The sequence below is a fragment of the Scleropages formosus genome, chromosome 1, assembly GCF_900964775.1.
Source record: "Scleropages formosus chromosome 1, fSclFor1.1, whole genome shotgun sequence".
In the NCBI taxonomy this organism is placed as follows: Eukaryota; Metazoa; Chordata; class Actinopteri; order Osteoglossiformes; family Osteoglossidae; genus Scleropages; species Scleropages formosus.
Window position 1 is genome coordinate 25,023,349 of NC_041806.1, and position 27,688 is coordinate 25,051,036.

At 45.3% G+C, this 27,688-nt stretch overlaps 2 protein-coding genes across 5 annotated transcripts; both read right to left on the bottom strand.

Annotated features, from left to right (window-relative positions):
* Nucleotides 1-13,608: 13,608 nt before the first annotated feature.
* On the bottom strand, nt 13,609-16,729 carry lcn15 (lipocalin 15). Its single transcript, XM_018746477.2, has 7 exons — nt 16,537-16,729; nt 15,721-15,860; nt 15,468-15,544; nt 15,187-15,297; nt 14,869-14,970; nt 14,306-14,334; nt 13,609-13,788 (listed from the first exon to the last, which is right to left on the bottom strand). Exons 1-6 carry the CDS (start codon nt 16,630-16,632, stop codon nt 14,306-14,308), a joined length of 555 nt encoding a protein of 184 aa, XP_018601993.2. The 5' UTR covers nt 16,633-16,729; the 3' UTR covers nt 13,609-13,788.
* Nucleotides 16,730-18,988: 2,259 nt separating this feature from the next.
* On the bottom strand, nt 18,989-27,456 carry slc2a8 (solute carrier family 2 member 8). Of its 4 annotated transcripts, none has more exons than XM_018746467.2 (11): nt 27,295-27,456; nt 26,823-27,082; nt 25,861-26,023; nt 25,572-25,778; nt 24,942-25,041; nt 23,790-24,001; nt 22,874-23,023; nt 21,537-21,645; nt 20,973-21,143; nt 20,162-20,307; nt 18,989-19,716 (listed from the first exon to the last, which is right to left on the bottom strand). In XM_018746467.2, the coding sequence occupies exons 2-11, from the start codon at nt 26,912-26,914 to the stop codon at nt 19,576-19,578; spliced, it is 1,491 nt and encodes a 496-aa protein (XP_018601983.1). In that variant the 5' UTR covers nt 26,915-27,082; nt 27,295-27,456; the 3' UTR covers nt 18,989-19,575. The 4 variants fall into 4 exon arrangements, with proteins under 4 accessions (XP_018601983.1, XP_018601984.1, XP_018601985.1 ...); XM_018746468.2 differs by having other exon boundaries at nt 25,572-25,643; nt 25,767-25,778; nt 26,823-27,456; XM_018746469.2 differs by lacking the exons at nt 25,572-25,778; nt 26,823-27,082; nt 27,295-27,456 and having other exon boundaries at nt 25,839-25,894.
* Nucleotides 27,457-27,688: the final 232 nt, after the last annotated feature.

Genomic DNA, 27,688 nt, shown 5'->3' on the forward strand with positions numbered 1-27,688 from the left:
GTGTTAGATTATATCTGCTTTCTCTGTGCCTCACTATGTTTCATTGCACATCACTGAGAGATGTAGTTTTCAGTTGTACTCCTTTGTTCTTGTTCCTTCTCCAGTGGCTTCGCATTCCTACTAGAATAATATCACATAATATCAAATAATATAGGGGGCAGCTGGTAGTGTAGTGGTTAGAGCTGCTGCCTTTGGATCTAAGGGCTGCAGGTTTGATTCCCCCTTGTCCAGCTGTGGTATGCTTGAGCAAGGTGCTTACTCTAAATTGCTCCAGTAAATTTACCCAGCTCTTTAAATGTGCAAATAGAATCAGAATCAGAAGTTGTTACCTAAACAGCATAAGTCACTTTGGGGAAAAGCATCTGCTAAATGCATATTAGGGCAATACTACCACCAAGATTGTTCCTCTCTTCGCAACATTGACCTGTTGAGTTTCTCCAAAGCAGCTTACACTGTTATTCTACTTAAACTTTTTTTTACCCATTTATACAGCTGGGTAATTTCAATGGAGCAACTTTGGGTAAGCACCTTGCTCAAGAGTACTACAGTTGACGGTGAGATTCAAACCTGCAACAACCTTTGGGTCTAAACAGAGCAGCTCTAAACCACGGAACCGGCCACTTGCTACCGCCACGCTCTATTCTGCCTCTCTCTGTGCTTTGCGACTCCCCTCTTCAAATGCAATTGGAAAAAATGTGCTTTTTCTGACCTTCTCTTGACAACCCACCCCTTGATATGATGCCTTGGGAGTGTTTAGCCTCCGCTCTCAGGCTGCCATAGTAGCACGGCAGGTAGGCGGTTATGCATTCAGATGTGGGTTCTTACGTGACTCCATCTGCGTGACGTTTGCATGGGTTTCTTCAGTGTGCTCCGGTTTCTTATGGCGCTCCGAATGTGTTACATTGTTCTCTTGCATGAATGTGTGAACGATTGCAGGAAGTTCAGTCTAGTGTATTTAGCACTCTTAAGTTCCCTTTGAGAAAGACATCCATGAAATAGTTTTAATTATCTATTCTCTGACACTTACTATACTGCATGAAACACGTCAGCCTGGCTGTGAACATGTGAATGGTATGATTTTGCTTTAAATATAGTATTTTACTTCATCTAAAATTGTTATCATGTCTTTGCTACCTTGTAATCACACACACATTTTCAGAACCGCTTGTCTCATACGGGGTCACGGGGAACCGGAGCCTACCCGGCAACACAGGGCGTAAGGCCGGAGGGGTAGGGGACACACCCAGGACGGGACGCCAGCCCATCGCAAGGCACCCCAAGCGAGACTTGAACCCCAGACCCACCGGAGAGCAGGACCGTGGTCCCACCCACTGCGCCATCGCACCCCCACCTTGTAATCATTTTGTGCTTATTAAAGCATTAATGTCAAACTTTCTTCTATTAGAAAAGCTAATATAAATGTGATCGTGTATGTATGTATCATGTATGGATCTTGTATGTGATTGTTTGTGTACCTTATTCTTAAAAATAATAAATATATGAGATTTTAAAAGAAATTTTTGGTAGGAGGTCATCAGGATTCATCTATCCTGCGTTTCATGCACCTACGCGTTGACCATCGGTCCATCAAGTGGAAAGTAATAAACTAGGTCTACTTAAGAATCACATGTCTGCATCCATGTCGCTTTCTCTTAATGTAATGTGATGCACAAATTGTATTTTCGCTGAGATGTACGTCGCTTTGGAGAAAAGCGTCCGCTAAATGAACAAATGTAAGTGTAAATGTAATCATTTGAATGAATAATGGAAAATACGGTCATCATTTTTGAAATTCCAGATGTAGTTGGTCACCCCTTATAACTGTTGTTACCTCTGGGCATTGCATTGTCTCATGTGTCATTACTTGTTTGCATTTTCTTGGTATCCATTACCTTGACCTTCCCCTCTGTTATTGTGACCATTTGTGTAACATACTCTTCTGCTGTCCCTGCTTCTCCTGCAGAACCCTTGATCAAGGCACTTCCCTGGATTGATGTAGTAACCTCGCAGTTGCAGTAGAGAATTACAGCCGTTCTGCTCTGCGGTCTTTCTGGTTCCTCAAAGAAGGGAAGACGATGGAGATGGAAAAACAAGGAGGGAAAGCTGTTTTACATCACCGCAAAGTTTCCAGGTCCATAACACAACGAAATACTTTATGATATTCATCACATTCTATTGAAATGAGTTGCTAGCTGTTGATTGGGTTTAACGAATCTACGGAACATATTACCTTTAACTTCGGCTTAAGAACTCAACGCACAGTGTCTGAAACCGCCTGTCCCAGCGAACCGTAGCCGACCCTCGCAACACAGGAGACACACCCAGGGCGGGACACCAGTCCATTGCAAGGCATCCCAAGCAGGGCTCAAACCCCAGACCTACCAGAGTGCAGGACCTGATCAAACCCACTGTGCTACCATGCCGCTGTGCCACTGCACCCCCACTAAGAACTCAGCAAGTGAAAAAAATTACTGTCTATATTTTCAGAACCTCACTTGTTGATCTCCGTTATGCTATTTGCAGTGAAGGAAGATGGTGAGAAGATAGTCATTCTGCACCAACTTTAAAGGTGGCCCCAGTATCCGTTGCAAATAGATTTGTCTGTGCTTTGCTGGGAAAAGTGATTCAGGTATTGACGATTCTGCTCATTCAGATCCTTGTTTGCAACAGGAACTTGTGGATTTCAATCCACGGGAGACCGTGTTCTTGTATGCAACGTGGCAAACCTTACGCTACCAGTCGAAAGTTTGAGCGCACCTACCAGAAGCCTCGGTTTCTTCGGCTGAAATGCACAGGAATCGGACATTTGAAGAGCGCAAGTCAGTCGTTTCGACAGACGTGTTAACGTTTTAAATATCTGGATATAACTGGTAAGTAGCTGTAAGATGCAGAGAGGGAGAGTGCGTGAGGCGCGACTGTGTGACTGTCTAGCACGGAGGAGGCGATGCGTGGTCTGGGATTGCTTTACTCGTTACAAGGTTGGTGATCTCCATCAAGTTCATGGCAAGGTCAACCAGCATGGCTTTCACAGCACACTTGGGGCTATTTGGGTGGTTCTTCATTATTCCTCTTTGTTCAGCAAGAGAAGAGCCTGAAACACACATCGAAGCTGAGCCCAAACTATTCGGCAAAGAAATTAAGTGAAGCACAACTTAACGACCCGGACATAAAATGTTGCGAGTTACAAAAAAAGAAGGAACTCGGGTGTACGTCACAACTTGTAGATGGAAAAATGGAGGTGCGGCACAAAGGCCGATTCCGGGTGTGCGTCACTTGGGGGTTTGCAGGCGGAGTCAAACGGAAGCCGAGCAAATGTAGTTTAATATTAATTTGTCAGTTTTAAGCCCGGCTTTCCTCTGCGGTGAGGGAGGAAAAGAGAAAGAGAGACGGGGAAAGGGAGACAGGTGGCCCGGCCGTTCTTTTCTTGCCCTCTGCTCCTGCTTTCTTTCATTCTTTCGCTCCATTCTGCGTTCTGCAGCCCATTCACTGGCTCATTCTTCCATCCCATCCCCTTTTGTCCCGGCTGCTCAGCTCGGTTTAGCCCTATTCATGTCCCAGACGGCCCGCCATTGACTGGAGCCCTAGCGCCCCCACGTCCCAGCCCTGTCCCACCCCGCCCCTCTCACGCAGTCGGCAGCTGCTATGCTAATGAGCGGAGGGGCAGGCGAGGCAGAAGAGCAATGCGAGAGGAAGGGAAAGCTGAAGCCCGGCGAGAACGGGCGGGGTGGGAGCTTTGGGGCAGTTGAGGAGGGGGTTCGACTCTCACAACTCAATGGACCAGCAGAGGCCTGAAGCAATAGACCTGTTGCACAAAAGGAAAAGGAACCGCACCCCCCACAACCCCTTTACTGACCTCCCCCTGCCTATCCTCCCTCCCCCCCTTGCTTGACCTCTTCTTTCTCATTCAAATCTATTTTACACCCAACATTAAATAAGGGGGTGGATGCAAACTTCACAGAGGTGTGTAAAGTAACCCCGGGCCTGCCCTCCAGGCCTGGGAAGAGGCACGGCGTGGCTTAGCCCATGTGTGCGTGAGGGAGAAAGACAGAGAGAAAGAGCGTCTGTGGGAATGCAGGCGCCTGGCAGGAGCCGTCGTCCTCTTCCCGCTCATACCATCGCGCAGCCTGAGAACTGACACCTGCCTCCGACAGATCCTCCCCTTTACACACCCATGCAAACATACATACGCAGATACATAACCACAAATTGTAAATTTTGCAGGCGGAATACGCACTAATACACACGTGCGTGTGCTTTAGCATGAGCATATGGGCACCAGTGGACTCCATGCACGCACTAGAACAGGGACACACACATTAACACAAGGTGTACCTTAATGCACCTGTGCAGGAAATAAATACCCGGAGGACTTTGGCAGGGAATGAGGACGTCTTGACTGTGTCTTTACATTGCACAAATACATCATGTCTAAGACAGTTATGATGTCACGTGTTACAGACTGTGATTTTGACCGTTTTCCCTGTACACCTTCATTTACATTTTATACCGCCCTTTGGTATTTGTTCTGCTGTGTCTAGACTGCAGGACGAGAAAGAGAGAGAAAGAGAGGTGAGATGAGTAGGATCTGATAAGGAAGACAAACAAAACGGCGTTAACTGGGGGCAGGCTTGATGGAGCCATGGGGTGTGTGGGGGGGGGGGTGTGCACATGAGGTTGGTGGCAGGGGTTTTGTAGTGGGGTGCAGCCTAGCAGCTGAAAAGGGCCCCATCTGACCCGTTGCCCTGAAGAGGCCACGATGCTCATGGGACATCTGCCTGCCGATGCAGAGAAGACAGTCCATATGGAACGCCTGTTGCAGCCCCCCCCCCCCAGTGCAATGGCTGCCACATTGCTACAGTGTTCTGTTGCCGTTGCCTTTGTTGCGCTTGCTGTAGTTGCTGTAGGCGTAGGTGGACACTGTACATGTGGAAGAGGATGGTGACAAGCCAAGAAGAGGAGGACAAAGTTCTCAAGACCTGCAAAAATCACTAGTGTTTAATGAGCTCCCAGCTTTTAGGATCAGCTCAGCTGGTGTTCTAGGCACCTGTCCCGTATCGAGCAGGGAGTAATCTATCGATGGACAGATCCGCTCACTTCATAATGGCATAAAAGCGGCGCAGACTGAGTAACTGATCAAAACTGTGCGGTTGGATAGATTACATTATTTTGCATGAATACATAATTATTTTGCAATGAAGTAATTTGGCAGTGAGGGGTGTGGTGGCGCAGTGGGTTGGACCGGGTCCTGCTCTTTGGTGGGTCTGGGGTTCAAATCCCGCTTGGGGTGCCTTGTGATGGACTGGCGTCCCATCCTGGCTGTGTCCCCTCCCCCTCCAGCCTTACACCCTGGGTTGCCAGGTTAGACTTTGGTTCCCCGCGACCCCGTATGGGGAAAGCGGTTCAGAAAGAGTGTGTGTGTGTGTGTGTGTGTAATTTAGCAACTGCAATGGAATTTGTTCTGACAAATCGTAATAAAAATAATTTGCTACAAAAGTAACTTTTGCAATGTTCATCATTATATTCTAAGGTGAATTGGTCCTTAAAGAACTAAACCATTAAGGAAACCATAGTTCTGGATTCAGAGACAGAGGACATGGGAATTGGGAATACTGATATAACAGGCAGGTCCGAAAGAATGAGGCTAGCATCCAGTAGAGTAAAAAAACAGGGGCTATGTGGACATATGAGAATGAGAATATAACCTCCTCCCCAACATACTGTGTTTGAGAAAGGAAGCGGTCCTTCAGGCCATAGACCCGTGAGGCTGTGGCATCGGGCTGGCCGAGGCCAACCGTCAGCGAGACCACCGGCTGCTGAGATGAGAGCAATCGAAGGAGTGGACCTGTATGTGCAGCTGGGCCAAAGGAGAGGAAGTAAGTCTCTATCCTTCATAAAGCAGCTGGAAAACTCATCACTGGGGAGGAAGGAGACCGAAAGAGAAGAGTAAAGAGCTCTGCCAGTCTCACGTCATATGGGAAGTTTTGTACATCATTTTTTTGTTCATATGCACTATTCAAGTATGGCTTTTTTTAACAAAGATATTTATACTTTCTTTACCAGATGTGGCTTTGAATGGGAAACTGAAGAATATGTAAAAATCAAAAATAATGACATACAAGCAAGGATAGAGGCGCTAAGGCCGGTATTACAGCAAAACAAATATAATAATAATGTCCTAAATAATGCTCATTGACACCGAAATGTGATCCAAATTCTTGCACCGCAAGATTATTACACAGCAGTATTACAGACGGAGAATTACGATAAAAATGCTTCGAAAAAAGGAGTTAACCAGCTGTTTGTTTGCTTTTGTCTTACTTTTTTTGTTCTAAATTGCTTGTTTACAGCTCCACTGGGATATGAGGAAAGGATAATGTGCTGTTCAAAGTGAACCACACACACACACATTGACTGAAATTGCTTGTCCCAATCAGGGTTGCGGTGAGCCGGAGCCTAACCCAGGAACACTGGGTGCAAGGCCGGAGGGGGAGGGGACACACCCAGGATGGGACGCCAGTCCATCGCAAGGCACCCCAAGAAGGACTCGAACCTCACACCCACCAGAGACCAGGCACAGGCCAAACCCACTGCACTGCTGCACCACTGCATCCCTGCATCCCTGCACCCCCCCCCGTTCAAAGTAAACTAGTTTAAGGTTAAGGTGTCTAAGGTCACTATTGTGTCTTTAAAGAAACTCTACATTAAGGATGAATCAAACCAGACTGTGGAATGAACTACAGTGATTGAACTACAATGAACCTTTGTGCTGGCGTTTCAGCGAAAGAATGCGTGAAATCATCAGCCTCGCCTGCTGTATACCTCAATATACCTGCTGTAGTACAAACAGTATAAATATTGCATATGTTCAAATTCTCAAAAATGGCAAGAGCCTTAGGTAGGTTCGCAGAAGGTCCAGTAATATACTCTAGTATTTTTGTCCCCATTGCATGGTAGCGCAGGGTGAACAAGGCTACCTTTCTGACCTTATACTGACTCTGACAGAGCTGCCTCCGTGTGTGTGTGTGCAGCGAGTGTGTGTTTCAGATGCCCCAGCGAAGTCTTCATCCTCAGGGAGAGTCATGAGTGGTTGCTAAGTACGTAGGTGAACACATTTAGAGCGCGTGTGTATGTTTGTGCCTATGCGTGCATGCATGTGTGTGCGTGTGTGTGCGTGTGTTTGGAGAGTAATTACCGAGAATAAAAGCCCAGCTGTACGGAGTGGAGCTCCGAGTTTGAAGTGTGAGGGGAGCTGCTTTTCTGTTTGGCTGGGCACACTGAAAGGACCTATTCAGCAGCACCTCACTGGAGGCTCTCATTCTCTGCATTGTCCCCCCTCCCATAATGCAACCCTGTGGAACTCTGGGAGGGGTGCTGGGTGGGGCGGGATGAGCGATTGGTAGACCAGCCTGGTGTTGGTGAGCATGGAGGGGAGATCTGGGTGAAAGTGGAGAGTTTGGGTTTTGCAATGCGGGGGGGCGGGGGGGGGTGAAGGAGGAACACAGCAGCTGAAAAGGATGCTGGGTGGGACGGCATGTGGACAGTTCTTGACTCGGTCCTCTCCGAAGTGCTGCGCAAGACATTCCAGCAGTGTCGGAGTGGAGCAGGACTAAGAGGCTGCTTCCATCCCACAATTCCCTGCAAAGCAACTTATAGTGTTAACTTTTACAATTATTTACCCATTTATTCAGCTGGGTCCTTTTACTGGAGCAATTTAGGGTAAGTACTTTGCTCAAGGGTACTACAACTGGATGCAGGATTTGAACCCACAATGTTTGGGTCCAAAGGAATCAACGCTAGCCGCTATCCTACCAGCTGCCCCAAATTTTGCTGTATTTAGCGCATTTCTCGTGCTTCTATGTGTGTAGGGGCTGCAGTGGTGCAGCAGGTTTGGCTGGGTCCTGCTCTCCGGTGGGTCTGGGGTTCAAGTCCTGATTGGGGTGCCTTGCGACAGGGTGGTGTCCCGTCCTGGGTGTGTCCCCTCCAGCCTTGCACCCTGTGTTTGCCACGACCCACCTAAGGACAAGTGGTTTCAGCCAGTGCGTGTGCTCTATGTAAATAGCAGGAATGCTGGAGGATTCCTGATGCCTTAGCTACGTTCGACTGTTTAGTGGCCCAGCCCAGCAGCTCACCTTCATTGAGGTAATAACCCCTCATTTTCCTGCACCACGATGACTGCCGCTCGACCTGCTTTCATTCCTTCTGCACCTCTTAACTGGAACCATATGAGAACACAAGGCTAAAATGACAGATATACCCTCTGTCCCAGAATTTCTGCTTTAATTCTACAGAGTTTTGTCCCATCACTGCTGGTTGTGCACCGACAGTGAAGCCAGTGCAGCGGCAGAGTGTGAACGTACACATCAGACTCATCCAACGCACATCTTCCTGAATGCAACATGTGAGCAGAGTCGCACTGTACGGGTGGAATGTGGTACAGGCTGTAAAGGTATATTTTGTGTAGGAAAATGTTTTTCTGTGTTTTCTGTGCTGCAGCTCCTCTTTGCCAGGAAACACTGCTCTCTGCTGGACACACACACGGCCCTTTGGGATTCCTCACGCCGCCCCGTGTTGAGGCCCGGCGTAGCCGGATCCCTGGTAGAGTCACAACTTCCGCTACACGCCGGGACGCCTGCGTTCATCGCGGAGTGTTTCTCGCAGACGCTCTGAACTGCCAGGGGTTGGGAAGAACGCAGGGCGAGTGCGTCTGTCCACACAGCAAAGCAGCGATCCGTTCGCCCCTGGTTCACCGAGAAAGAGCGCAGCGTGACGCACCACGTGGAAGTGGTTTGCTGATTAATTTTACTCCCTTCTCCCACCCCCAATGGGGACATGGCCAGTGATGGACATACAGGGCTACTCAAATGTTCAGGTTCCTTTAGAAGCCTGAGATAGATAGATAGATAGATAGATAGATAGATAGATAGATAGATAGATAGATAGAACTCTATTGTCATTGCATAGTACAGGTACACAGCAGCGAAATGCAGTTTAGCATCTACCAGAAGTGCAAATAGTAGAATTGTGCAAATGAACAAGTGCAGTTAAATATAAGAAATATATGTAAAGCAAGTAAATAAATAGAATATGGCAGAGAGTATGTACAGGCGCTGTTGAGCAGGTAGCAGTAGGAATGTATATATATATATATATATATATATATAAATATCTGTAGGGTATGTACAACAGTAGCAAGGATAATGCACCATGTATGTACAGATAATATACATATATAAATATATACATTTATCCATATTATATACACACACACACACACACATTTTCTGAAGTACTTATCCCATACGGGGTCGCAGGGAACCGGAGCCTACCTGGCAACTCAGGGCGTAAGGCCGGAGAGGGAGGGGACACACCCAGGACGGGATGCCAGTCCGTCGCAAGGCACCCCAAGCGGGACTCGAACCCCAGACCCACTAGAGAGCAGGACCCGGTCTAACCCACTGCGCCACCACGCCCCCCCATACCCATAGATATATACATATACACAAAGATAACTAGGACATTCTATGAATTATCAATTATTTACAATTATAATTATTATTATATAGAGATAACATCAGAAGTACAAGGTAGAGCAGAACCGCATAATGATTACGGGCAGTTAAAAAATCGTAAAGTGTCAGTGAGACATCAGTGACCTAATGGTGAAGTGTAGAGTTCAGTAGGGTGACGACTGTAGGGAAGAAACTGGCCCTGAACCTGCTGGTTCTGGTGCGAATGGCCCTGTATCTTCTCCTGGATGGAAGGAGGTTGAACAGTTTGTGACTGGAATGTGAGGAGTCCTTGATGGTTTTGTGTGCTCTGCATCTGTTATGGTGAAGAAGCTCAATGGCAGGTAGTTGTGTGCCAATGATGCATTGGGCTGAGCTTTATTTATCGGGAAAAAAAATAATAAATCTGGGGATCTTTTAGGTCTGTCCTGTCCAAAAGTGCAAGGTAAACTGAATGGGTTAAGAACTAGTTTTTTTAGTTGTATCTTTATAGTGGGGGGTGCAGTGGTGTAGTGGGTTTGGCTGGGTACTGCTCTCTGGTGGGTCTGGGGTTCGAGTCTTGCTTGGGGTGCCTTGCAATGCAGTGACATCCTGTCCTGGGTGTATCTCCTCCAGCCTTATGCCCTGTGTTGCCAGGTTAGGCTCTGGCTCACTGCGATACCCCCCCCCCCCCACTTGGGACAAGTGGTGTGTGTGTGTGTATCTCCATACTGGTTTATCTGTTGCATTTTACATTCACATTTATTCATTTATCAGACGCTTTTCTCCAAAGCAACATACATCTCAAAGAAAATACAATATGTGCATCACATTAGCAGAAAGAGACACCTAGATGGAGACGAGTGATTCTTAAGTGCAGTTAGTCTGTTTCTTTCCACCACCGAGTCATTTCTGTTAGACAAGTACTCGAATACATTGTTTGAAGTAAAGACCTCATATGTCCCTTTGAATCAAGGAAGAAGTCACAAATTGCTAAGAAGGTAGACAACGGACATGGGGACAGTGGAAGGCGCTGTGTGTTCACATCTGCCTCATATTGCCATCTCCTGGTTAGGGTTTGACTCAAAACACAGAGGCTATGTACCAGTCCGCACTGCTTTACCCGCAAGAGTACGGTAAATTACAGTCAGGGCTTAGTTCATGCCTCCAATTGGATCCAACCGGACTCACCTATGAGAGGACACTCCTCCACATTTGGAGGCCACTGTCCTTGCCCGCTCTCCTCTGACCCCAAAAACAAACTAGACTAAAGGCGACTTTATCTCTGCTTATATAAAACGAACAGATGATTGATCGAAACTCCGGCCTGAATGTATTTTGATCGCCAACTTTTTTTCTCGTGGTTTCCTAAATCTCCTCGCCAGCAATAACTTGCAGGAGACGCTGATGGGCGAGGAGAGGAGACGCTGAGGAGACGCTTCGATGGGGTGTAAAGAGAACAGTTTAATGTTATTAACAGAAGGTCCACCAGTTTAAACAAACAAACAAACAACCCCCCACCCTCCGCCAAAAATGTAGATCCAGCATGTCAAAGGTGTAACTTTCGCAAACATTTGATTATGAAACTTTCATTTAATGATCAAACCATCGTACCAAAAGTGATGTCACACATTCACCTTGCTATTATGATGATGATGATTATTATTATTATCCTCACTGACTCGCTTACTCAGTGTCCACAACCACTTGTCCTAGGTGGGGTCAGGGTTACCCAGAGCCTATCCCAAAAACATAGGGTGTGGCTAGTCATGCCACACCCTGGACAGGATGTCAGTCTATTGTAGTCTACCCTCACTCACACACACACACACACACACACACACACACGCACACACGTGTGCACATACACTACAGTTTAGAGCCACCAATTCACCTGTACATATCTTTGCAGTGCTGACTTTATTAGCAGATAATTATTTTTAATTATATCTTTAAAAGGTCTTATTAAAACTGAACAATACACCGGCACAGAAAACACCACCAACAGCTGACGACCAGGTCCTGGATCTGTCCGCAGCCAGTGTGAAGAGATCCCTAAGTAGGATCAACCCCCGCAAGGCTGCTGGCCCGAACAACATAGCTGGCCGTGTTCTGAAGGACTGTGCAGAAGAGCTTAAAGATGCCTTCACAAGCATCTTCAACATTTCACTGGGACAGGCAGTTATCCCCACATGCTTCCAAGCAACCACCATAACACCAGTGCCGAAGAAGTGACCTGCATCCTACCTGAATGACTACCGCCCCGTCGCACTGACCCCCATCATCATGAAGTGCTTCGAAAGCTTAGTCATGCAACACAGAAAATCCATCCTCCCTCCCACTCTAGACCCGCTCCAATTTGCATATCGGACCAACGGGTCCACGGATGATGCTGTATCCTCCGCCCTCCACCTGGCCCTGGCACACCTGGTCGACAAGAACACCAACGTCAGAAAGCTGTTCGCTGACTTCAGCTCAGCGCTCGATACCATCATCCCTTAGCAACTCGTGGGCAAACTAGACCGGCTGGACCTGAACACCTCCCTCTGTAACTGGATCTCGGATTTCCTTACCAGAAGACCTCAGTCAGTTCGGATTGGCAGGAGGACAGCAAGCACCACCATGGAGGGCCCCTGTGCTCAGTCCCCTGCTCTTCACCCTGCTGACTCATGAGTGTACCGCAAGATCCAGCTCCAACCACATTATTAAGTTTGCTGACGACACAACTGTGGTGGGTCTCATCAGCAACAATGATGAAACATCATACAGAGAGGAGGTAGACCAACTGGTTGTATGGTACAGGAACAACAATCTCCTTCTAAATGTGGGGAAAATGAAGGAGATTGTCATCGACTTTAGGAGATCCCATACCCATCATCCCCCACTGACCATCGACGGTTCTGTCATAGAGAGAGTCAGCAGCACCAAATTCCTGGAGAAACACATCAGTGATGGCCTCTCCTGGACCACCAACATTGCATCACTGGCCAAGAAAGCCCAGCAGCTCCTATACTTCTGGCAGAGGCTGAGGAAGGTGAGTGTTCCACCACACATCATCTACACCTTTTACAGGGGTACCACTGAGAGCATCTTGACCAGCTGTATCGCAGCATGTTATGGGAACTGCAATGTTTCCAACCGCAAAACCATACAGCGCATAGTGGCTACAGCTGGAAAGATTGCTGGTACCCCACTCCTATCCCTACAGGACATCTATCATGCCCGCTGTGCCCGCAAAACCTCCACACACCCCTCCCACTGCCTCTTCAGCCTCCTGCCGCCTGGGAAGAGATACAGGAGCATACGAGCCAGCTCCACCAGACTGCGCAACAGCTTTTTTCTCCCAAACTCTCAGGATCCTGAACTCTCTGTACCACCTTTAACCACCAATTACATACCAGAATCCTGCTCAATTTCTTTAATACATTCCACATCGACCTACATTAGATCACACTACCCCTCTTTTCCAAACAATTATTGCACAGAAACTCACTTTTTTTGCACGACCATTTTTAAATCTATTTTCATTTCTATTTATTGTACTGACCACACCACTGCACTTTGTGTTTTCAGATCAGTAGTTAGTTATTGTGAACTGTACTGTAGTATTAACAGTGTATGTTGTCCTCTGTGTTACACTGTGGTCCAGGAGAAACACTATTTCACTCCGATGTATGTTCTAAACATACTGTGCAAGTGACAATAAAGTTGACTTTGACTAAAGGTGAAAAATTGCCTTGGTGTGATTTGTCTAGATTTCAACCTTTATATCAACAAAATCTGAAATTTCAATAAGGCTGTGTAGACTTTTGAGGTCCACTGTATATAGAAAGTAAAAAAAAACACTAAACTTATTAGCAATGTGAACTTTCCTCTGCTTGTATGGACACATCCATCTCCAGTGACTTCTGGAAGGGCGTCTTGCAGGACAGCAGAGCAGGAATGTTGCTATTTGTGAAGGCAGGACTCGTACTGCTTGGCCACATAATCCCTAGTGCTACAATCACTTGGCTTGGATCCTTCGGTCAACAGCGCAGCACTGAGGTGTGGTGTGGCTACGGTGGGGCTGCGTCTGCCTCCGAGATCACCAGGTTGGAATGAAGACGCAACTCATCGCTGCCGCTTACGAATATGTTAGAGCTTTTATTAGGAAGTGCACAGCAGGCCTCCTTTCAGCCTTCGCTGAACCCCGAAAAGCAACAGTCTGTCTGTTCGTACAGCATACGAAGGCCTCGAGTGAGAAGACGAGACTCCGCTGCGTGGTCAGTATTCCCCCAGGACAGCCCAAGTCCACCCAGGAGCCCTGTTGGGTGAGAAAGCCAGAGAAACAGAAAGCAGCTGAACACAAGTCCTGCGATCATGGCTTCGAAAGCTGTTAACTGAACATCCAGCAAGAACAGTTGGCCTCATGTACATAGTATGAGATATAAACAATTTTATCTCACGTATTCTACATTTATTCACACAGAAAATTCTTTGATCCAAAGGGACTTACATTGCTTATACTTCTCATTTTACACAACCACTCATTGATAGAGATGCTATCCACGTTACTTCTCTTACACTTGTGAATAAAGCACCGCCAGTCTGACTCTTTATCCCCGAGGAAAGGTAACACTGATCAAATCGGTGCCCTGAAACAGGTGCAAAGGTTGTCACCTGCTGCAATAATCAGGTTGGGATGGGTCATATGAAGGATGGTTCTGATACCGCAATGCAGATTAACCTGACGGATATTTGATGGAGAGCTAAACCACTGCTGGAAGCAGGACAAATACTTCAGTATAATTAATATTTATTCTTATATATTTCCTACTTACCTAGACGTTGTTTGGAAGACAGTCTTCTCCTGACAGGAAAAGCAGAAGGACAGTTAATAACCACATGTTGACATCAGTATTGAGAAGTAATGCAGGTTATAAGTGAAAGGAGCGATGCTACACACGTGACTGCGAATATGTGAAAACACACTCCTCTCCACTGTTGCCGGATATCCTAGTAAACCACCAATGCAATGTAAATCCAGATTACCAGAATGTCAAGGAAGCGCTGCATATTAACTTTTACATTAAAGTGTTGTGTATTTGTGGGGGGTACGGTGGCGCAGTGGGTTGGACCGGGTCCCGCTCGCTGGTGGGTCTGGGGTTCGAGTCCCGCTTGGGGTGCCTTGCGATGGACTGATGTCCTGTCCTGGGTGTGTCCCCTCCCCCTCCAGTTTTACGCCCTCAGTTGCCAGGTTAGGCTCCGGTTCCCAGCGGCCCCGTATGGGACAAGCGGTTCAGAAAGTGTGTGTGTGTGTGTGTGCGTATTTTACTTATCAGTGCTGCCGGTCTGCGGAGAGCGTACGTATACACATGTGTATATTGTTCCACGTTCCACTCACGAGGAGCTGGCATGATCACAACAGACTCCTTTGGAAGGCCTTGGGACAGAGAGAACTCCTTCAATTTCTCTAGAGGTTCTGGCTCCAGCTTCTCTCTGCGAGCTGGAGAAGAAAGCAGCGGAGAGGGGCTGGATGAAACAAAACATGTCTCTGGAATAAATTTACAAAAAAAAAAAAAAAAAATAAAATCTATAGATGTTCGGCAGGAATGCAGATTTCGTGTCTCCTCAAAGGTACAACGATGGTTCCGTCCTGGGGGTCAGAACTTGACAGCTGCTGGTAAAGTGATGGAAACGTGACGACCACCTTGACACTCACTGTAAAGAGAGAGGTAGGAGAACTCTTTGGTCCTGTCCTTGTATTTCAGCGTCAGGGCGTATTCAACGTAATCGGTCTCCACCACAATGATTTCCTTCGTTCGTAGATGGGCTGAGCAGAAAAGATGGACACGTGTCACTGCCTTGTAAGGAAACTCGTTCTTTCTTCCATTAAATGAAACCAGTCCTTGGTTCCCAGCGCCCTCCACTGAAACATCCCCGCACCGAATGCACAGTAGCCCCACCTCCACCCCTTCCCACCCTGTACTTCCCTCAACTCACATTTGCAGAAATAGGTGAATTTTCCAGGAACTGCCGTTTTCTGGTATGTTACGGCAGTGTTGTAGCAACCAGATGACCTGGAAGAAAAAAAGAGCTCTATGGAGCTACTCGTGTAATGTACACTGGTTCATACTGTGGTATGTGACGAATGGACTGTACTCTACAATCACGCGTCTGCATCCAAATCTCTCCGGAGTGTGTTTTGCGGTCAGTCTCGGCTCTGTGCAGCAGGCGATCGGAGCGTCTCGCGTACTTCTGCTTCCACACGGTGGCGTTAATATCTCCGTTTTCCTGCGGAGTCATCATGACCATGGCGACGCGTAACTTGTCCTTGTAGTGGGCGAATCTAGGAGAGTTAGAGGCCGAGGCCACACGGTACCACTTTCCTGCAAACTGCACAAGACACACGGTGTAGCCAAACCGGTTCCGTAGAACATTTGCGGAACACAACATGTTAAACAGCTCTCCTTAAATCGCTCATTCTCTTTCAGTTAAAAGCAATACACTTGTACCTCATCTTACACACACACAATCGGGACCTGAATTAGTATGTTCGTAACTCTGAATCGTTCATAAGTCCACCCATGACGTCACACACAGTCGGAAACCGTTTGTCTCAAGCGGGGTTGCGGCGAGCCAGAGCCTAACCCAGCAACACAGGGCGTAAGGCTGGAGGGGGAGGGGACACACCCAGGATGGGATACCAATCCATCGCAAGGTACCCCAAGCAGGACTCAAACCCTAGATCCACCAGAGAGTAGGACCCGGCCAAACCCGCTGCACCACCGTGCCCCCTTATGTCACAATCGATAAAAGCTTATTAATTACAACAGGGATTAATCTCTCGGTTTAGTAAGCAGCTCATATGTTGCAGGGTCTCAGTGTCCCTCCGTACTGGAAACACTGGCCGTGAACCAGGATACTACGTGGACTGGAGGCCGGTTTATTTTATGGTCTTTTGTTAACATGAAATATTAAGACTGTATACTTTGAAATAACTACAAATGTCCTATGCAGCGTGCTGAAACCTGGAATTAATGCACTGCATCTTGATGACTATTTCACTCACCTTCTGCAGGTCAAAGTCTTTCTGAGGCTCTATGGTGGCGCTGACCCAGGACAGGCAGAAGAGCATCGCAAAAAATAGCATCGCGATGAGCTTCATTGTGCCAGCGAGACGAGAGCAGCGCAAAGTCACTGTTGCAAAATGGATTTCTGGGCAGAGCAAACGCAGGGCTCGATGCAAACTGAAGAGACTACGCCAAGAACGAGGCCTTTATAGCACAGTTCTCTCTGATGGACCCGCCCAAAGTATTTACAGTACATGCCATGTGGTTGAAGTGGAGAGATCGTCCCCCCGCCCCATGCGTCGCATGGGGTTCAGGATGTTTTGGAAGGCTAAATCAAAAATCTGTTTTTCCTTCTTCTTTTGAAAACAGCTGTTTTTCAGGACATATTTATTGAAAACATATCTATATAGATATATTTTATCCATGAGTAACAAAAAAAAAAAAAAAAGGATATTGCAGCTGAGAGGATTGCTATTGGTTCAGAACATTAAAAAGTCCCATTGCAGTCAAGAAAACAGTTGAGTACATTTTTGTCCCAATATTTTTTTTGCTTTAACTTGAATTCATTTTTGGATCACTTCTTTGAGATTTTTCTTTTTTTTTTTTTAAAAGAGCACTTTGAAAACTCCATGGGGAAACTGCCCTCTGCTGGTCACTTGACCACCTAGGGTGAGTAAAGGTAGTTGAAGGAGCTTCTCTTACACTTACATGTATTCATTTAGATGACACCTTTCTCCCAAGTGACCTACAATTATTTACCTATGCAGCAGGGTAGTTTTACTGGAGCAATTTAAAAGTACGTATCTTGCTCAAGGGTACTATAGCTGGAGGGTGGGATTCAAACCTGCAATCCCATCGCTTCTTTGCATGCAGCTCTTCACCTTAGGTGAGCAGAGCTGCATCAATCTGGAGTCGTCTCGGGAAACAGTAATGTGCACTTACACATATCCGTACCGACACACTGAAGAGAAGTACAGCATTTAGGTCACCTGTACAGCATCTCTTAGGAATGTGCTAGTAGCAGCACCAAGAGGAGGGCCACATTGACAAGTGGGTTTTTACTGTCGTTCCTCTATATAGCTAGTATACAGCGGAACGAAGTGTCATTTCTCCGGGACCATGGTGCAACAGAGAACAGTACGCAAGACTACACGAAGTGCTCGAGGTAGGGGCGAGGTGTAGCCTTGTAAGCATCGTGGATGTTCGCGTAAACAAGGTATAAAGTAACACAGTGAGGACATGCAAAAGCACTCACAGGTACAGCTGGGACCTGCTGAGAAACAACAGGTTTTAAAAATATTGACATTTACGCATTTGACCTCTTCAAATAATCTTTACAAAAAAAAAAAAAAAACTAGCACTGTGTGCTGTAGAGTTTTACCTGGCAAATAACTAATCAAACACAAACAAAACCTGTACCTTAGACTTTTGGCGATGACACTGACCATAAGCACCTGATTTCTTTTGAACCTATACCAAAAATTTCAGCGGAAGAAACTTTAATCCAGTTGAAACACTGCATTATCTGCTCTTAGATCTTGAAAAACTGATTTTGAAGTTCAATATTTATTTAGTTTCTTGCATGTAGTCATTTTTACTCCATGCTGTGGCTGAACCCTAAAGAACACAGGAGCAAGATGTACTCCCTTGGGGCTGGTATTGGGATGATGACATCCTGCCATTGGAGTTTTATTCACACACTTCAGACCACAACCAGGAACCCTGGAAAGAGAACGCAGCTATGCGCAGGCGCTACGGTAAGGAACAGTAACGCAGGTCCAGTTGGTTTTGTGGAAGTGGGTCTCTGATCGCCCTGTCTTCTGTTAACACTCTAAATCTTAGGGATTACACACTTAGGGGTTTTATATGGTACAATGCACAGATTCAATTTTAATTCGAAAGTGTGGAACGTAAAGCCGTGTTTTTTGGCAGGTATCTCCACGCATGGCCAGCTCACCTCTCACTGTTCTGCCATGTAGGTATCTTGCACATGAAGACATCAGCTCCCTGCTGAAGTGTACCTGTGCTCTGTGGATAGGTGGTGGAGCTGATATCAGCTGTGCATCACTGGTGTGTGTGACACACAGAGAGGCCACACATCTCCACATCAAGGCACTGGTTTCTTGAACCCTATTGAGGTCAAGACTCCCAAATAAATTTAATTGAATCTAGAAATTACAGAACACCGGGGTCAGAGCAACTACTTGGTTAAGGAAACTGCATTTCCAGTTTTTTTAAGTAATTTTATAAAATATCTAGGACCCCCACCCCCCCAACTTGGACATTAGAGAGTACTTTGTGTTTGAGCAGAAACTCTCGGTGAAATAGCTCCATACAGTAAAAAACGCGAAAACATCTAAGGAGGTGAATATATTTTAGACACTGTATATAATGTATATCCCCTATAACCACACCTACACATTAAGACAGATCATAAGCATGAAAATGCTGTTCAAAGAACACACAAACGTCAAATTTATTTTGTTGTGTGGGATTACAGTATAATTCAAACTGCGTAAATATTGCCCCAAAAACTGTTTCTACTGCAGACAATCATTTGAGGATCATCAATGTCAAAAAAAATCTCTGGTCCCCCCACCACCGAGGAGTGCTGGTCTGGCTTCATAGGAACACACCCACCTGTCTCACAAGGCACTTGTATTATTTTCAGACCCTCGACAATTCTGAGGTGTTCTGATGACCTACAATATTTGAGGCAAAACCAATGGATCCAGAGTTCAGGAACCTAGGACTTAAGCCCATTTCAAGGATGCATAAGCCCACTGAAATAAATTCTAGAGAGGTCCGACACTGACATGAGGTCAGCAGACAGTGGCCAGCAGACAGGCCAGAAAGGCCAAAGAATTCCCATTATACCTATGGAACTGCAACTGAAGATGGCTGCAAGTGGGAAAACCACAAAATTAAACACAAGTACCAGTAAGAATGATAGAACAACCTTGGTAAAAAACCTATTGTTCCAAGGTGGGAATGAGGTCTCTTTTGTTCTGAATTAGGCTATGTGGAAGAGAAGGAATCTATCCTGTCCCTTTGAAATGAGCCTGGATCTGCTCCAGGGTTTTGCCTTTGGTCTCTGGGACACAGAAGACAGTGAAAACTATGTTGAGGGCACAGAGTACTGAAAACAGCCAAAACGTCCCAGCGCTGCTCAGAAGGTTCTGCAAGACAAAATATTCAACATTTAGCATCTTACAAGGACTTCCAACACTCACAGACTTTCCAATATACAGCACTCGAGGGTAACAGTCAGAGTCTTAGATGTTGATTTTTGTACGTTTGATTTTACACATTACACCCATGTGTGGGTCATTTTGCAACTGTAATCACTGCAAGGCATAAGAAGAAGAATCATATAGGTTGGTAATCTACTCTATAATAGTAGTCGTCGCGAAAAACACATTTTCATAAATTTAGTACATTTATCTAAATCTATGTAAACAAATGTACAAAGATCTTAAATTTCACAGCGATTATTGAATCTATAGTTCAGATTTTTTTCATATGCAAATTTACACCCCTTAGTTTACACAACTTATGACTTGGAAAGTAGAAAATAAATCAAAAGCAACAACACTACTGTTTGTAACATGATCCACTCCTCACCATGAGATCCTGAAATGTCTTGGTGACAAGGAAAGCTGTGCTCCAGTTAGTCAGAACACAGACAGCACTGGCCAACCCCCGCACAGGCGTGGGAAAAATCTCTGACATCACCAGCCAAGGAGTAGGGCCCCAGCCCACAGCAAAGCCTGATGGGAAGGAGAAAAGTATTAAGTGCTACGGTTGTGAAAGGATATTTTTATTTATTTATATATATATATATATATATATATATATATATATATATATATATATATATATAAAAAATAAAAAGGTGACAGATGTCTGACTCTTCAAGAGCATCACACTGATATCAACATAGTATCTCTGATCATATCAGATGAATCATATTTACATTTATTCACTTAGCAGATGCTTTTCTCCAAAGCAACTTACAATGAATACTACGTAGTGTTATGGCCCACACACCTTATTCACCAAGGTGACTGACACTGCTAGATATGCTACTTACAATCGGTCACTCATCCGTACATCAGTGGAACGCACTCTCAATGTGTCACTTACACACTACAGGGGAACCTGAACAGCATGTCTTTGGACTGTGGGAGGAAACCGGAGCACCCAGAGGAAACCCACGCAGACACGGGGAGAACATGCAAACTCCAGTCATATATAACTAACTGACAAACACATTTCCAATAGCTCAAAAATACCTAAAAAAATGAAGAGCAATGACAGCACTTTTCTGTTCCAAGCAGTAAAAGTGCAGTCAAGAAGTGTGAGGGCAGTTACAACATCTAAGGTATATATGGTGTAAAATATTGAGATATTAATATATCTGACTTTGCCCTACCGGCAATGAAGAGGCCCATGCAAGCCAAAGCAAGCCATGACAAGTCCAACTGGGTGTCCTTCAGTGCTGGTTCCAGGGACCCAAACTCAAGGCCAGAAGAGTTGGTGGGGGTTGGGCTGCTCAGCCTGAAGTACACACCAAACACTGCTGTACTGACTGCCATGGCAACTCCTGGGCAGCAGAGAGGAGGACATGGAACTGAATTCATAACAGTCACAAAAGTAACCAGTGACAAAAACAGGTGCTGGTTTTACATTAAAAATAGCACATATGTTAAGTGGTCCAAAATTCTTTGTTCCTGAAAGAGTACAGAGTTTTTTTTGTCAACAATTCATCTAAGCCCTTCCTTGCAAATGTATGTCCAGCAACTTTTAAGGAGTAGCATTTTTAAATGTGACATTTTCATGAAGAAATATAACTAGTAAAGAAGATTAACTAATTGGGTCAGGGAAAAAGTGAGTTGCATACATGCGAACCTCCAGGAATTCAGGACAGATTAGTGGAGCTATTATAACTGCTGCAATGTCTGGGTGGTCTCTGAATTGTTTGTCACGGGACAGGCACCTGACACCACAAGCAGGACTTTCCTTCCGGCTCGGTCCATAATCACCGCTGCCAGAGCTGTGAAGATCACCTGGAATGCTGCCACTATCACCGATGCGACATCGCCATTCTAAAGAATGGGAGACATTTTTGGGACCGTTTTAGATGATTCAGACCCATTCATGACATAGAGCTCTGCTTCCTTTATTTACAAAAAAAATCCCCCTTGGAGTAAAGAATGACAATTTAACACTGTTATATTGTCAAACATTTTCACCAACTGCTCGAACATAAACCTGTACAAAGTCTAAACCATGAGGGGCTCCCCTAACCATTGCAACATCTGAAGGTAATAAGAATTCTATTCTTTAACTTCTATAGGATCCTTAAAACTTGTAATTGATAACTGACCTTGCCTATGTCTTGATAGTTGTATGAATGCAATTCCTTGAGAGAGGAATTCATTTTCAAGACTTGATATCTTTTCATTTTTAATAAAATCAAACTCATCCCCTTCTTTACCCAACATTGCTGTGGCAGAAACATGCCTTACCATAAAAGCAGTAAAAAAAAAAAAAAAGAAAAAAAAAACCCTACTTTTCCCTTTCTCACATCAATTTACCAGTTTCCCAGCCACAAATGTTCCGTATGATGCACCGAGGTCAGAGAGTTCGCAGCGAGAGTGCCATATCACAATGCTTAAATCAATTTAGGTTGGCTCTATGGTGACTCAGAGCCACTAAGCTGGTCCACAAAGAGCTGCAAAAAGGAATGCCTGTTTGCTTTCACAGCTCATGCACTTGTACAGGACCCTCAGCTTTACAAATACAAACATAACACAGAGAGAGACTAGTTTAAACCTCCATCAGCAGACTTGTAGAGCACAGTCAAGTATACATAGAGTTTAAAGAGGAAGCCAAACGAGCAATACGAAACTTGTCAAAAGATTTTAGATCATACTTTAAGTTTAAAAACACACATTTTTAGAACCGCTTGTCCCATACGAGGTCACGGGGAACCGGAGCCTACCCGGCAACACAGGGCGTAAGGCCGGAGGGGGAGGGGACACACCCAGGACGGGACGCCAGTCCATCACAAGGCACCCCAAGCAGGACTCGAACCCCAGACCCACTAGAGAGCAGGACCCGGTCCAACCCACTGCGCCACCACGCCCCCTAAAAACAATCAACTTTTATTTTTCCAAAAAAAAGTCCTCATTTGGCAAACAATCAATGCTCTCGTTACAGCCACTACGCTAGTTTGAATACTTCATGAGTGCAAAATTCTTGAGTATTATAGCAAAAACAAGCAACTAACAGAAATGATATACAGTACTAAAATGATTAGCAACCTCATACCTTAAAATGAGCAACCTCAAAGATGGTCTCAGCATAGAACATTATGGCATTGATGCCAGTGAACTGCTGGAAGAGCATCATCAGAATGCCCACTGCAAGAGGCTTGTAGATTCCAGGGTCTCGGAGGTCTGACAGCTGGAAGTGACTGTCCTGCCAAAACAGCGCAATGGAACTCGCTCAACCTCCTATGCACATTCAAACAGATTTAATCTCCAACACATTTCCTGTACACAAATGTTTAAACATACATGAAATGCATCACATGACATTACTGCACATGTTAAGTTAAAAGGTCCATGTCCAGAACCTGCTCCTTGGTGCTTAAAAATTCAGCAGATGCTTGTGACTTCCAGTTGATTGAATTATCCTGTTTCTTGCGCACAAGCTCTGACAAACACATGACCTGGATAGCTTAAGAGCACATATCAAGTTCTCCAAGAATTTTTTTCAATATCTTTGATTTACACCTCCGTTGCAGGGCTCATACCAACAGCAAGAAAGTCACCTGACTCTCATACTGGTTGAGTTGTCGTTAAAGGTCAATCAACACCCTTGTTTTGCATGTGAAAGCAACAGTATGCATTATGCACCTTGCTGGACAAATCCTCATTGAAAACAGATACCGAGAACAACAAATATTTTAAAAAAAATGCTTCCTTAGATAAATCAGAGATCAACAACCATAAATAAATCAGAGGAGAAGTCATCGCTCTTATGCATAACAAATGTATTCAGCATCTGTCAGTGACTGAAAGCATAGAGAGGAGTGTCATGTGCTCTTCAAGTGGTTAAATAATTGTAACCATAACACTGCAAGTTGCTTTGGAGAAGAGCATGAGCTAAATGAATAAACGTAAACGTAGCGTCTTCACCTGTGACATGAGGAATATCAAACTGTGGTTTGGCATCCTCTCACCTGCTCCAAGGACGCGCCCTCTATCTGGGCGCACTCCCACTCTGCCGGAGCCTCTGGGCCCCTAAGGAAGCGTAGTGCCTCTTCAGCCTCCCGCCGTTTACCCTGTGACAGCAGGAACCGTGGCGTTTCTGGCATGAAGCACATGAAGAGCAACATGGCTGTAGGTGGGACTGAGCAGGTCACTGCTAACCAACGCCAGTCCAGCACCAGACCTGGGCCAAGAAGAGGCAGGGGTGGTGAACAGAGAAGGAAACTGTTCAGTACAATTAAACTGTGTTCCAAAACACATTCCTCAGCTGACAACCCAATTCCAGAAACAAATCCTTCTAAAACTTATTACAGTCAAAGGAGTTAAAGAGTCCTAACGGAGCAATGTAAATTTGATTTCTTATTTACAACAAGATTATGTGAATTAAGTAGTGTTTGTGAGCGGGCTTTGTTCAGATAACAAAGAGTTCTGTAAGAGGAGAAGGGAACGATCATCTGCGGCACTGACACGCAGAGGACAGCAACACTGGGACATGGACTCTCCATTCCTTCCTCCAAAGAAGGTGACCCTGTTCTGCACATTTATATCAACTCAGAAAAAGACTAAACTTGGAAATGTATTGCTAATGACAGCAACAACTCTTTTTCAGGCATTAATTGGAACAAATTTTCTTTGGGTGATATTATACATTTCAAATACTAATATCTTGGCACCCTTTCGCACCTTCAATCATCATTACATGGTACCAAGAACACAGTTCCTGCTCTATATATACACACACATTGTAGCCAAGATAGTGGTCAGGAGACAAAACAGTTACTTTCTCTCTCTCTCTCACACACACACACACACACACACACACACACACACACAAAATCTGAATCGGTTGTCCCATACGGGGTCACGAGGAGCCAGAGCCTAACCTGGCAACACAGGGTATAAAGCTGGAGGGAGAGGGGACACACCCAGGATGGGACGCCAGTCCGGCGCAAGGCGCCCCAAGTGGGACTTGAACCCCAGACCCACTGGAGAACAGGACCCGGTTCAACCCACTGCACCACCGCGCCCCCAAAAAACAGCTACTTGTGCTTTGAAATATTTTTTTTTTTTTTTTTTTTTAAAACTAAATACCCCATACAGATCCAAATGATATAATTTCATACCTGCTATGTAAGCACCCATGATTCCCAGCACCACCATCAGCTGTACACAGGAGCCCAAGGTTCCTCGAATGCGCTGATGGGATGTCTCTGAGATATACAGCTGTAATGTGAAGACAAGACAGAAGGGACCAGGGCACCTAAATAAACAGCGTATCAATCACCGGATTTGCTACAAGTGAATAAAATTAGTCATTTTTTTAGTTCCCCAAATAAAGACATTTTAAAGGTTTGGAAATCAAAAGTATAGTTCAAAAGTAAAAGTTTGAGAAAGGATTCCTTTTGTTGCTAAATGTTTTGATTGGTCGAAAAATCCTTTAACCATCTCAGGTGTAAATGCCACAGAGCAGATTCTGTGGAAATAAACAGAAGTAATCTTGGATCACTGGAGCTAGTTACAGCATTCTGGTCACACCTAACATCTGGAGGGTTACCTACAGATATATGACAAAACATACGTGTGTGGAAGCTAAGGCAGACATAGGTTCAATTTAATAACGAAAAACAAGAACTCTCAAAAGTTTTAAACTGACACCAGAACTTCAAAATTATTCTGTATAAAGTAGTACATTTTTATTCCAGACAATTCCCTGTATGATATTTTTCTATGATCTTCAACAGGACTGTACGTACAGGTGCTGCGAGTGAGGTCACACCACTGGCCAGTCCAGTCAGCACTCTACCAAGGTACAGCATCCAAATGTTCTGGGCAGCAATGATGATGGTGAAACCAAAGATGAAGGGCATGGAGCAGAGCATGAGACTCAGCTTACGTCCAATTCTGTCCACAACCCAGCCACCCAGTACACCACCAAGGGCTGCACCCACCGTCACCACAGACTGCAAGAGATAGAGCGGTATTAATCCATTTACCGACACCTAAAAATTCATCTTTCTTACTTTGGAAAAGGTAAAAACGCACCCCAAACCAGGAGGCCTCTGTGGGGTCCAGTCGAAGACGTAGATCACTGATTTTGCTCAGGTTGGGGATGGCCGGGGAGCTGTAGCCTAGGACAAACCCAAAGCTCAGGGGACCCAGCACTGCTGCGAAGGTGGCTAAGTACAGCTTCTTATTTTGGACCTTGCTGAGACACAAAGGAACATATAAAAGTGGATAATGAATCTCAGCAGTCTGTTTGAACAGATAACCTACTAAATGAAACCTAAATGAACTGCAACTGTCCAGGAAACAAGTCAAAACAAATTCCTAAAGTAAAACTAGACATTTGATTTTTTTGAACTACCATTTTCTGTTTTGGAAAAAAATACCAATACGAAGTTGCAGGATTACTTTCAGAGAGAAATATGTTATGTCAAGTGCACACTTTGACACCAACAAAATGTTAAGTAGTTAAAAATTTACTATAACACACTGAGAAAAACAAAATATGCACAAAGGCAGAATACATTTTATCAGGCCTGCTGGGGAAACAAGCACAAAATGACCTATGAAATGTAATATAATACAAGCCGGGCTCAGATATCCATCACTTCTTTAACTAAATAACTGGTTAGGCTGCAATAAACACCAAAGAGGTATTATGAACATAAGAGTGGATGGGAAGACACTGGCAAAGCGGACAAAGAAATCCAGATCCTCCACAATCGTCCTATTGCGGCAAGTTCATGGAATCTTTTCAATATTAAGTGCTAAACGCGACAACAGCCAGATGTGCCCAGATGAACGCCCCCGAGTCACTCACTGGGCAGCGTCCCGAGCGAAAGACACTGAGGTCTTTCAATGTATGGTTAAACGGTGATGTGCCATGAGCTTGGGTGACACAGTGACAGTGCGTGACAAGGTATGACAGGGTATGACAGTGTGTTACAGTGCATTACAGTGCGTGACAGTGTCAGTGTGTCGTGTAACACTACAGTACTCACTCCAGGTAGGCGTCCTGTTCCGACTTGTGTCCTGCAGCTCCTCCAAGCTCCTCTGTTTGCAGCAGTGGTCTCGACTCCTGTCTGGTCTCCATTCGCACTTTTTTTTTTTTTTTTTTTTTTTTTTTATTTCACGGAAAACAACGGCAGCAACAACAACACGGAAAACGGCAGCGCGAGCCAAACGAACCGTGGGGTCCGGCACCTTCGACTTCACGTTTTTGCAGCTTCTCTCTCAGTTCTGAGGCTGCAAGCTGACCCGCCTGAGAGGAAATTATGCACAATAATGAATAATAATTAACTAGTCTAGTGTCGTTACGCACACACTGACTAAAAGCAATAACATAATTTCACTTCGTATCACTTTCGAAAAAGTAATGCTAACAGACTAGCCTAGCCAAAGTACGGGTACGACTTCTCTTTCCATCACACGACACATCCAACATGAATATTTTAATAAACCTATCTCGCTGACACATCTAAGAAAATACGTCCTCTTGTTGGCCACCGGCGGTGAAATGTGTGTCCCATCCAGGAGCTAAATGGGAATCTAACATGTTCTCGTCGTGGCGACTCCTTTCACTGCGAACGGAGCCGGACAAACCGCGAGCGCCGTCCGTTTCTCCGCCTCTCCGCAGCTGATCCGCTCGCGACTCCAATGAACGCGGACACCAGGGAACACGGTATGACTGCGCATGCGTCCGTGGCAGCCAATGACGAATGCGCTTTCCGTTCCTTACGCTTGCCGCGTGATTCGCAGCGCTTGTAAACTGCGGTCATAGCTTACTTTGCCTTGGGCGTTATTTTGTAGGAGTAAATACAATGTACTTTTCATATGACTTTTTTATTTTGTAGGAATAAATAGAATG